Genomic DNA, 12,854 nt, shown 5'->3' on the forward strand with positions numbered 1-12,854 from the left:
TGACCAATGTGGAATAGACATTGAATTGACATCTGTGCCAAGTGGGTTCACTCGTATGGCCAAGGATTGCACCCACGGTCCCACTTATTAGATTCCAATAGATTTTGGAAACAAAACACGTTTTATAAGGAGGATGGGATCCACCCAAATCATTTGGGATCCTGGATCCTTTCACAGCATTATAAGGCTGCGTTGAGACAATGACTTATCAATGAACCAAGCCCAGCTCAGCTAATCCCTACCATTGTGACGCAGAGTTGTCATAATGATTCAGCAAATGTACATTACACCAGGGGCGTCAGTAGACACAATGTAAGTAACCTAATCTATGTCCCTTTAACTGCCCTGAATGCCTCTACTGATCCTTCAGCTATTGTATGCAGTCATCCTGTGCCTATGAACCAGATTTATACTGTTAGCACTAAGCCAGTGTGCACCAGGAGGATGTCCACTGTGTGAAGCTCACCCTGATTAGCAAGAATAGCAAACTTAGGCATGACATGCCAGCAACAAATGCTGACACTACACATCCAAGTATATCTGACCAAATTATGAAAGACAAGCATTGTAATTTTGAATTCCGTAAAGTTAGTGTGGAAGAGGTGAAAATATTGTTGTCAATCAACAATGACAAGCCACCGGGGTCTGGTAACTTGGATGGAAAATGACTGAGGATAATAGTGAACGATATTGCCCCTCCTATTTGCCATATTTTCTATTTAAGCCTACTAGAATGTGTGTGCCCCCAGTGTTGGTGGGAAGCAAAAGTCATTCCGCTACCAAAGAATAGTAAAGCCCCCTTTACTGGCTCAAATAGCCAACCAATCAGCCTGTTACCAACCATTAGTAGACTTCTGGCAAAAATTGTCTTTGACCAGATACAATCCTATTTTACAGTAAACCAATTGACTACAAACTTCCAGCATGGTTATAGAGAAGGACATTCAACAAGCACGGCACTTACACAAATGACTGATGATTGGATGAGAGAAATTGATGATTAAAAAGATTGTGGGGGCTGTTTTGTTAGACTTCAGTGCGCTCTTGGACATTATCGATCATTGTCTGCTGCTGGCATAACGTATGTGTTACGGCTTTACACCCCTTGCTATATTGTGGATAAAGAGTTACCTGTCTAAAAGAAGACAGAGGGTGTTTTTAAAAAATGTATGCTTCTCCAACATAATCCAGGAAGAATCAGGATTTCGCCAAGGCAGCTGTCAAGGCCCATTACTTTTTTCAATCTTTACTAATGAATTGCCACTGGCTTTGAGTAAAGCCAGAGTGTCTATGTATGTGGATGACTCAACACAATAAGTCAGCTACTACAGTGACTGAAATGACTGCAACACTTAACAAATAGTTGCAGTTAGTTTTAGAGTGGGTGGCTAGGAATAAGTTATTCCTAAATATTTCAAAAACTAAAAGCATTGTATTTGGGAAAAATCATTCACTAAACCCTAACTAAACCTCAACTAAATCTTGTAATAAATAATGTTGAACTTGAGCAAGTTGAGGTGACTAAAATGCTTGAAGTAACCCTGGATTGTAAATGGTCATGGTCAAAACAACAGTAGCTAAGATGGGGAGAAGTATGTCCATAATAAAGCACTGCTCTACCTTCTTAACAGCACTTTCAACAAGGCAGATCCTACAGGCCCTAGTTTTGTCGCACCTGGACTACTGTTCAGTCGTGTGATCAGGTCCCACAAAAAAAAGGACTCAGGAAAATTGCAATTGGTTCAGAACATGGCAGCACGGCTGGCCCTTGGATGTACATAGAGAGCTAATATTAATAATATGCATGTCAATCTCTCCTGGCTCAAAGTGGAGGAGAGATTGACTTCATCACTACTTGTATTGTTGAATGCACCAAGCTGTCTGTTTGAACTACTGGCGCACAGCTCGGACACCCATGCATACCCCACGAGACATGCCACAAGAGGTCTCTTCACAGTCCACAAGTCTGGAACAGATTATGGAAGGTGCACAGTACTAAATAGAGCCATGACTATGTAGAGCCATGACATAGAGCCATAGACTATTCCACATCAAGTAACTCATGCAGGCAGTACAATTAGATTGAAAAAAACAGACAACAACAAAAAACACCTTACGGAACAGTGGGGGCTGTGAAGCAACACAAACATAGGCACAAGCACATCCATACACACACGATAACATACACACTATACACATGGATTTTGTACTGTAGATATGTGGTAGTTCTGGAGTAAGGGCCTGAGGGCACACAGTGTGTTGTGAAATCTGTGAATGTATTGTAATATTTAAAAAATTGTATAAACTGCCTTAAGTTTTGCTGGACCCCAGGAAAAGTAGCTAATGGGGATCCATAATAAATACAAAATAAATATAGCCTAAGTATCATAATACATTAACGGGCAACGTTATCATTATAAATAATAATTTGTTGTTAACTGACTTGCCTAGTTAAATAAAGGTTAAAAAAAAAATGTTAAATACGCATTCCTTCATGATCAATTGCAGGTTTCAGGGCATACATATTTTTCTCCACAAGGTGGTGCTAATGCTCTAGCCTCTCACAGACGTATTAACTGTTTTCCAAACGTCATATTTCCTCGACACGTTTGGCAGCTGGAGGTGAAATCATAAATAAATACTAGATTTAGCGTGCGGCATTGTAATGTATAGATTTGGGACAGACGTTTAAATATTAGTTTCTGCAAGTGGAACGAAGGTGAGAATGTATTATTTTGTCCGAACTACATGCTTTAACTAGCAAATTGCATGTCACTGACTAGCCTCATGACTCGTAGTTCCATTACACAAGAGTCATTGGACGAAGGTGTCTTCTGTACGGGATGTTTTGTTAAAAGCCCCGTCTCTCTGTCCGAACATTTAACTCGCATCGCTTGCGTTGCTGTTTTGGAAGCATGAGGACCTTTATCTTCCATATCAGCGAGAAACAATTTTCAAAAAACAAAACGTTCAATTGATACACACCTTTTATAAGGTTAGGATTCCTACATGGGCATATCTCCATGTTGCAGCCCGTGTTTATGGAAGACAGATGGACCACCTGTGCTTATGAATTAGCTATCTAACATGCTCCAAACACCTGTGTGTACCTGAAGGCCGCCAGAAAGCGTTGTCCATGAAAAGGTGTCAACTGCAACTGTGATAAAGCCCGTTAAGTGTCCAGTAAGTGTATTTTGATTAGTGTATAAGATTAATGTGATAAAAGTAAAACGCTTTGTTTCTAGAACCATGTCGCAATTGAGAATCGATTCACATTAGATAGCTTATGTGCAGTACAAGCCCCACAATGGACTAAAGGAGCCTAACGTTATTCCTTATGATCCAATGACCTTACATCATGTTTAAAGGTGAATTGGCTCTGGAAACCAAAACAGTCAAATACGCCATCTAAACATGAATCGATTGATTCTCAATTGCGGTAGTGTTCTAGAAACATAAATCCCTTTACGTTCTGATCACATCAACATAACTTCACGAATGCAAAATAAACATACTGTACACCGTTAACAGTTGCAGCCAAATGTATTTTTCAGTGACAACACGTTTTTTGGCATAGCTCTTAAAGTTTACACACAGGTAGGTGTTAGGAGACGCAGATAGGTAATACGTACAGGTAGTGTATATTTAAGCAAGAAGGCACTGGGGTTGTGGTATATGGCCAATGTACCACTGCTAAGGACTGTTCTTATGCAAGATACACCAAGGTGAGGTCTGATTTAACACGACTGTCAGCCAATCAGCATTCAGGGCTCGAACCACCTAGTTTATAATTTCGTTAACCCACAATCCATCATATTGACCAGATACTCTAGTTGTCGCTCTAACAATGAAAAGAAACGTCTTCAAAAAGGAAAGGCAGTCGGTAGGGGGACAAGATCAGGTGTTACCATTCTAGCCGATGAGAGGGCAGATATGCGTGTGAACAAAAGGTACAACTTTTTCCGCTAGTTCCCACAAACACACATTTGAAATTGGCTATCGTAAACATTCATTAAAGGCTAGCTGTGTGGTTAGGTTTAAAATTGTAGAAATTGGCTTTGGCTGTGACTGGCTTATGACTGTGGGGACCAGTGACAACTGATATGAAGTGGGTACTCTTTTCAGTACACTTGTAACAACCTAATCATTACGAACCTAATACTCGATCAAATATGCCACACGAAGCAAAAAAAAAAAAAAAACATTTTGTTAACCAATTTCAACACTCTTATTGAGCTCTATACCAAAACTCCTTGCTTGGTGAGTGAAAAACATGAAAAAAACACCACCTGCTGGAGAAGAGATTTTGGCCCCAGTTGTCCCTCGCGTCTTCCTCTCTGGTTAACCTAACGTAGCAGGCTTTAAAATATGCCTGAGCAGAGTTCCCACTTCAGCGGAAAAGGAAGCTATGTTGAATTAGCTGTATCCCTGCACCCGGTTGTTAGCAACTCGGCTAAGGGAGGTTTTCAATAAACACTAACATATGTCTGTGTGGGAATTCACTAACCCTATAAAGGTGTGTATCAATGTAACCTTTTTTTTATTGATTATCATTATCAGATAAGACACAGAAGGTCCTTATGCTTCCGAAACCGTAACGCAAGTGATGCGTGTTAATGTTCAGACCGAGCGGCTCCCCCATACAGAAGACGCCGTCGTCCAGTGACTCTCATGTGTAATGGAACTGAGAGTCATGATCAAGGGCTAGTACAGTACATGATGTACTAGCTACAAAGAGGTTTTAGTTGTAAGGTAACCTTGCTGCTCGCTTACAACAGCGTTCTTGAGTCGTTCCTATTCCCCTAAAGCAGTGGTTCCAAAACGTTTTATAGCTCGTACCCCTTCAAACATTCAACCTCCAGCTGCGTACCACCTCTAGCACCAGGGTCAGTGCACTGTCAAATGTTTTTTTTTTACATCATTGTATGCCTGCCACACACACTATACGATACATTTATTAAACGTAAGATTGAGTGTGAGTTTTTGTTACAACCCGGCTCGTGGGATGTGACAAAGAGCTCTTATAGGACCAGGGCACAAATAATAATACAATAATCAATCATTTTGTTCATTATTTAGCCATCTTACATATAAAATCTTATTTGTTCGTCGAAAATTGTGAAGAACTCTCCACAGGTTAATGAGAAGGGTGTGCTTGAAAGGATGCACATATCTCTGCAATGTTGTATTGGAGAAAGTCTCAGTCTTAAATAATTTTCCACACACAGTCTGTGCCTGTATTTAGTTTTCATGCTAGTGAGGGCTGAGAATCCACTCTCACAAGTACATGGTTGCAAAGGGCATCAGTGTCTTAACAGTATGATTTGCCAAGGCAGGATACTATGAGCACAGCCCAATCAAGAAATCTGCCAGTTACTTCTAATTAAATTAAATTTTCACAGAACCGCTTGTTGCAATTTCGATGAGGCTCTCTTGTTCAGATATTGGTAGGTGGATAGCGAATCCAGTTGTTTGTGTCATCCGTTTCGGGAAAGGACCTGCGTAATTGTGCACCAAACTCATTTCGGTGCTTCGCTATATCACAATTTTCATTTTTTTAAATTACACATTTTTCTCCCCAATTTCGTGGTATCCAATTGGTAGTTATAGTCTTGTCTCATCGCTGCAACTCTCGTACGGACTCGGGAGAGGCAAAAGTCGAGAACCATGCGTCCTCCGAAACACAACCCAACCAAGCCGCACTGCTTCTTGACACAATGGCCACTTAATCCAGAAGCCAGGCGCACCAATGTGTCGGAGGAATGGGTCTCCCGGTCACGTCTGGCTGCGACAGAGCCTGGACTCGAACCCAGAATCTCTAGTGGCACAGCTAGCACTGCGATGCACTCGGGAGGCCTGCTATATCACATTTGACATTGTCCGTAAGCTTGAGTTTATTTGCACACAAAAAATCATACATATAAAACCTGTGTGTTGTCCTTGTGAAAGCAGACAGAGAAGAGCTCCAACTTCTTAATCATAGCCTTAAATTTTGTCCCGCACATTGAATATAGTATTTCAAACTGCCAAGCATTCCCTTGGCAGCAAGAGCCTCTCGGTGGATGCTGCAGTTTACCCAAGTGGCGTCGGGAGCAACTGCTTGCATGCGAGTTCCCCCTCCACTAGGTCGTCCTGTCATGGCTTTTGCGCCATCAGTACAGACACCAACACATCTTGACCACCAAAGTCCATTTGATGACACAAAGCTGTCCAGTACTTTAAAAATATGCTCTCCTGTTTTCCAGTGGTTTGCAGAAGAGGATGTCTTCCTTAATTGACCACCCTATAAACGTTAACGGACATACCAGGAGCTGTGCCAGGCCCGTCACGTCTGTTGACTCTTCCAGCTGTAACGCATATAATTCACTGGCTTATATGTGAATTGTTTCAAAACATTTCCTGCCATGTCACTGATGCATCATGAAACAGTGTTGTTTGATGAAGGCATTGTCTGTATAGTTTTTTTTTCTTCCTTTTCCCACAGCATTGTCCCAACCATATCCGTGGCAGCAGGAAGAATTAAGTCCTCCACAATAACATGGGGCTTGTCTGTCCTAGCCACTCGGTAGCTCACCATATAAGGCGCTTCTAGCCTCTTCTTATTAATGGTATTTGTTGCTTTTATACATGTCTTACCACTCAAAACTCATCTTAATTCTTGATCAAAAAACTCCCGTGGCTTATTTTCCAAATTGGCATGTTTTGTTTTTAAATGTCTGCGCAAGAGTGAAGGTTTCATCGAGTTGTGAATTAGTACTTTTGCACATATAACACACTGTGGCTGAGGAAAAGCACTACTCCCAATATAAGTGAACCCTAAATCAATGTAGTTCTCATCATATTTGTGCCTCTTCGATGGTCCAACGTCCCCGTCTGTTCGGTGCTTTCCCGGGTAAGGGAGAAGTAGCTCTTCAGTTGCATCAGATTCACAACTGTCAGTGTCCATGCTAGCTAGGCTAACAACAAATGTAGAATTACTGATGCTAGTATTGAATGTGCTCGTGGAAGCAGAACGACTTGTCGTCGACAGGTACAGGTGTAGTACTGCTGGTAGTAGCAGTACTACCAGTAGAGCTGGTATGTGTCTCTATGGACGTGGGCCTTACTTTTTTTTCAAATACATTTTTAAGCAAACGGAATGAGCAGCAACTGCATTTGGCTACATAAGGACCGTTAGTGGAAATCCCGCAAGAGAGTAACGGTTAATGTGATTGGATGTTAATTATTTGACTGAGGCTACCTGTATTTGACATTGTGTTGTTATTTCGCTGAGCACTAGATGGTTTAATTTTATTTTTGGCAGTGGGGCGAGGCTACTCGGGCGAGAAAAAAACCTTACCCAAATGTATAGATGGCATTCCGTACCCCAGTTTGGGAATACCTGCCCTAAAGTAATGGAAAAGTTACTGCAAAGCAAAAAAGTTCCAATGTCCATTGACCTTGTTGCCTGTGTAGCTAGCTAGCTAGGTGGCGTGTATGTCTCCCTTACAGAAGGGCCAGTCATTGCTGCTAGCTAGGCTAAATCAAAATGTGCCAATGGTGATTGATTTACATACTACTGTGCAACTTATTTTGCCCATGCCTACGTCTTAAAAATTGTCCTCTCCTCTACAGATTTGTGACAATGCTGTGTCTGAAGATGACCGTGAACGTGAGACCTGGCTCACTGTGGATATTACATCAAATCAGCCACCTGTCACCCAGACCTCCCATTCGAAGCATCTCCCACGCTCCCTTTGCCTGTGACCACCACAAAACATACCACAGCCACGTCCCTCTTCGGGTGGCCACATTACCACGCCTCCGTCTAAGTCTGCCTCTCAAATCAACTTTATGCTTTCAGCCATGTAGACCAGCATCTACAACCAGTGGTACAGGCTGGTATGAGAACCTAGCAGACTCTACTCCTGTCCATCTGACTGAGCAGCTACTGATCTCTGTCCATCAGACCACAGGTCTACCATGGTGGGCCAGTATCGTATGCACCACTGTGGCCCTGAGGACAGTTGTCACACTGCCACTTGGAGCCTACCAGGCGGTCATCATAGCAAAGGTCTGTGTTGCATCAAGAACCAAGCATTATATTGTAGTGTTTTTTTTTCTTTCAGCCCACACTGGTCCTAACGGGCAGAGTTGAGATTGAGAAATCCTTGGGTGCATCTCTATAGTCTAAAGTCAAGTGGCGTTCTTCCTCGTCTTATTTCCTTCGTCTGCACAGATGTGCAAGAAACTGGCAAGTTGAAAGCGAATATCCAGGAAGCGTCGGCCATTGGTTTCACCTATTTTGTAAATACATATGGGTGCAGGTCAAGGAAAAGAGATGAGGAAGCTATGTTAGACTGTTGAGATGCACCACTGGAGTAATGTATAATTTGCTTAACAATTTGATATGTAAATGTACAGAAACAGGATTTGAAGTTCTCATCCATATTGTTGTGTGAAACAAGTGGGCTGTGGAACATGATATAGTCACAATGGGAAGATGTTCTCTGCTGCTTATTCACTATTGCACTTGAAACTTGAAGATGTTTACACACATTCTGGGCGACTACGACAGGCAATTTAAAGTCCGCCAATGTTTCTCTGTGACTGTGCAAACATTGCTAAGCCCTTGGCCTTTATTAAGCATTCTTTCCCACTCCTCCTCAGCTGTCGGTTGTTTCTTCCCCCAGTGTCGTCGTCCTACCTTTCTTCCCCTCCCCAGTGCTGCTCTCTCTCCCACTGTGTGAGAGCAAGGGTCAGCATATCGCTCCCACAGGCCTCACACACACACGCAGCAGCATTCTACTCAAGCCTATGAATGTCCTCCATGATGAGTCATCATGAGAAAAACAGCTTTTTGACTTTGATATTTGGCTGGAATACATCAAGGTCCCAGACTGTTGGAGGATTTTGAGAACTTGATTTTTTTTTAAAGGAGCAGTCGGGTTGAATGTTTTGTCATAACTCAGAGAGTGGTCCTACGTGACCAGGCTCCCTGGCCAGCCTAATTCCCTCTACGACCCATGTCCAGTTTTGGGTTACTAATGTGGACTGTGTAATTTAGAACTTTTGGCTACATTTCAGGGGGAGTCCATGTTGAATCAAAGTTAACCCCCATGCTCCTCTTTGCCTCCAGCTAGGTTGAAGCCCTGCAAGTGGAGATAGCGGAGCTGGCTAAGAGGCTGCGCTACGAGATCTCGGTGCGGGCCAAAGAGAAGGGCTGGACGGAAAAACACTGCCGGTGAATAAATTACCTTTGACCTGGGCTCCTGGAGGGCTTCCTCTGGGAGCTTGGCACCAACTCTGAAACCACAGTCTATAAATATTAACCAAAACAACACACTTCCATGCAGTTTGAGATTTTCTTCGAAGAAAAGTGCTCTCTTGGTCTTATCTGTCAATGTAATGGTGTATGACAGTTAACTTTTTAGAACTTCTATGGGAAAGTTCCATGTTGTTCAACTGATATTACACTGTATCAGGTTTCCAAAGTCAGCTATGAGGTTTTAAAAGTAGTGACTTTAAAAATGGAACTTCCTTAATGGCCTGGCATTTGGGTTCCTTTTGTGTCCCATTAGATACCAATTCAAGAAGAACCTGAAGAGGATGTGTCTGAGCTGTACGTGAGGGATAACTGCCACCCCTTCAAGGCCAGTGTGCTGGTATGGGTGCAGCTGCCCATGTGGGTATGCCTCTCCCTGGCCCTGCGTAACCTGAGCCTGGGGGTGTCTGATGCTGCCACCGGTAAACCTCCACACTCACCACGGACTTGAATCACAATCGTCTGTTTTATCTTCTACAAGCTACATAATAACATTTATTTTGCTTTAGGTTTAGAATGGAATATTTCATATGATTTTTGTTTTCAGCGTTGCAGACAGAGCTGGCAGTAGGGGGAACTCTATGGTTCTCCGACCTGACATTGCCTGACTCTACCTGGATCATGCCCGTCTCTCTGGGCCTCATCAACCTGCTCATCACAGAGGTGAGGCCCTGGTGAACTAACACACCCGGCTTGAGCAACACTTCCATTACACACAACAGGGAAACCTTTTAGATGAATGCTTTGATCCACCTGGTATTCAGACCCTGTGGCAGTTTTTACAAGAGGACACTCCTCACCTAACACACTTTCAGATAGACCTGTGTTCAACTCACAATAGATTTCAGGGGGTGGAGTGGAGTGTCAGGTTTTGGTGTAATGAAATACTCAAATGTAGGCTAGGACAGAACATACTATCGTAGATTATCTACTGGGACGCAAAAAAGATAGTGATGTGAGTTGCTCGCTTGGTTCGGACTAGTTTTGTGATAGTCACATCTGTTTTTGATTTAAAGCGATACTTCAGGATTTTGGCCATGAAGCCCTTTATCTACTTCCCCAGAGTCAGATGAAATGTGGATACCAGTTTTATGTCTCGGTGTCCAGCAAGAAGGAAGTTGCTGACTAGCATTAGTGCAATGACGAAGTCTATGGTAACTGCTAGCAAGCTAGTAGATCCCATAGACATCTAGCCATTGCGCTAACACTAGTTAGCATTGGCTTGCGAAACTACCTAACTTCTTTCATACTGGATGCAGAAACATAAAAATGGTCCCCATGAGTTAATCTGACTATGGGGAAGTAGCGCTGTTCATTGTCAAAATCCCGAAGTATCCCTTTAAGCGTTTCACTGTTAGTCTACACAGCATGTGACAAATACATTGAGAGATTGGTCATTCTGCATCCCTCGCTGACCCGTGAATATATATTAAAAACCAGAATTCATTTCCCAGTTGCAATGAGAATGTTGAGATTTTCACCGCGAATGTTTCCCTTCAGTCTAGTTTATTTTTTGTTGTCAGGTATTTGCTCTGCGGAGGATGGAAGCGTCCAAGTTCCAGAAGTATGTGACCAACTTTATCAGAGGGATCTCTCTGTTGATGATACCCATAGCTGCCACCGTGCCCTCCGTAAGTGTGTGTGTGTGTGTGTGTGTGTGTGTGTGTGTGTGTGTGTGTGTGTGTGTGTGTGTCTGCATGCTTGTATGTGTCAGCACACGCAACCACAAACCATTTGTCCTTCAACAACATGTCCTCACAAAAGCTGTTAAACATGCCACATCACTTTCCCCCTGTAAATTAAGACAGCTAGCACATTTCACTAGACATCCCTATGGCAACACCCTCCCACTAGCGCTGAAACAAAAGACTTCAGCCACACCTCTGTCTCCCTCTTGCCCAGACAGGCATAACCTCCATTGCCCCGTGCGCCTATCCACCCATCACATTACATAAGGGATGGATGAGACGAACACTTTGTTTAGGAGGCCACCTAAATGGTGATAGCAGAAAAAACACTGAGGATGTTTTCTCCCCGACTTTGGTGATAGTTCCACCAAGTCCACAGACCCATGCACAGGACGTCTCGCTTATCTGGGACACTGCAAAAGACACATACACACTCTGTACACTCTACAGTTGGGCAGATGTTGCCACAGACAAACCCTGTTTGTCCCTGAAGACCCCCATCTGGCTTTGAAAGCCCTCTCTTGTTCCTATCTTTCCCAGATACACTGATGCAGCCTCCCAATCTAGCCCCCCCTCAATCTGATTCGATAATCTGGAGCGTAATTTTTGTTGTGTCTCCCTCGGAGCACCATCCTAGTTGCATAAGAAACTGCAGAAGAGGAACCCAAAACGCACTGGTCCACGTGAGAGTAGGCCTTGTGAAATGCTGCAAAGGCAGACTGAAAAAAATCAGAAGCTCTTTACAATCTTTGGTTTAGTTAGATATATTTTAGTAAGGTGATGTTTGGTAATGCTTTTTCAGATGTAATTATGAAGGGCTAACCGTATGCACCTCATTTTCTAAAGCTTTCGGTTGAATTAAATTTTACGGCTATGCAATGGAATTCAACTTTGCTTATTTGTCTCTGCTGAACGCTCTCTTTCTCCCTTCCTCTTTCTTCCCCAGTCCATGGCTCTGTACTGGCTAAGCTCCAGTTGTGTGGGACTGGGCCACAACCTGCTCCTGCGCTCGCCTCGCTTCCGGGGCTGTGCCGCATCCCCTCCACGCGCTCCGACTCGGACACGCCTTACAGGGACATCGCTTCTTCCTTTGTGTCCAAATACATCAAGTGAAAGAGGTTTTCCATGTGATAGTAGAGAAAGAGACTGTAGCCCCCAATCATGTCAATGCCATAGCCCCTTCCCCTGATTCAGTCAATCTTCATGATGAGTTGAAGAATTAGGTGTGTTAGCGCTGGGTTGGAACAAACACCTGCACTGTACACCATGTATTTCTCCAGGACCAGGGTTGGTGACCACTAAACTAAGATCTAGAGTGGACCACGGTCCATCAGAGAGAATCAGACCTTGTGGACATGGAGTTTCCAACATGTCCATATCTGACAAACCAAGTCAGTGTCAAGATCTGTTTGTGACTGGTATATACTGTAGCATGTACATGCAGGTTTACTTTGAAAGGTAACCACTCCCTGTTCTACCCAGGATAACTTGGTGTTGTGATTGAAGACTAACTGGCAAATGACATGCAAGAAATGTACGTATTTAAGATAACGACCACAGTCATGGATGATCAATGGATACTACATTTGTACTTTGAACTTCCAGTGTAAATTGCATATGTAGGTGTGTTATTTTGTGAATTTTATGATCCAGAAATTGATGATATCAGATGTGCTCAAAGTTTAAGTAATTGAGTTAAGTTACATCAGTAAAATAAAACATTTTGTATTAACTGAGGCATTTGGTTAATTGCAAAGTAAGTAAATGTATAATGGGGACTTAGACCTTAACTTCGATGGAGACATGGAAATCAAAGATGGAGTTTAGGGGCGTGGTTGATCTTCAACAAAATCGCTGATAAC

At 42.9% G+C, this 12,854-nt stretch overlaps 1 protein-coding gene across 1 annotated transcript; it reads left to right on the forward strand.

Moving 5' to 3' along the window:
* Positions 1-2,587: 2,587 nt before the first annotated feature.
* LOC135545919 (cytochrome c oxidase assembly protein COX18, mitochondrial) lies at positions 2,588-12,724 on the forward strand. Its single transcript, XM_064973903.1, is given in 9 exon segments — positions 2,588-2,719; positions 7,615-8,053; positions 9,123-9,223; positions 9,561-9,586; positions 9,589-9,726; positions 9,852-9,967; positions 10,828-10,935; positions 11,939-12,014; positions 12,017-12,724. Coding segments are annotated over 8 exon segments (1,083 nt in total). The 5' UTR covers positions 2,588-2,719; positions 7,615-7,624; the 3' UTR covers positions 12,106-12,724.
* Positions 12,725-12,854: the final 130 nt, after the last annotated feature.

This window comes from Oncorhynchus masou, chromosome 9 (assembly GCF_036934945.1).
Source record: "Oncorhynchus masou masou isolate Uvic2021 chromosome 9, UVic_Omas_1.1, whole genome shotgun sequence".
Lineage (NCBI taxonomy): Eukaryota > Metazoa > Chordata > Actinopteri > Salmoniformes > Salmonidae > Oncorhynchus > Oncorhynchus masou.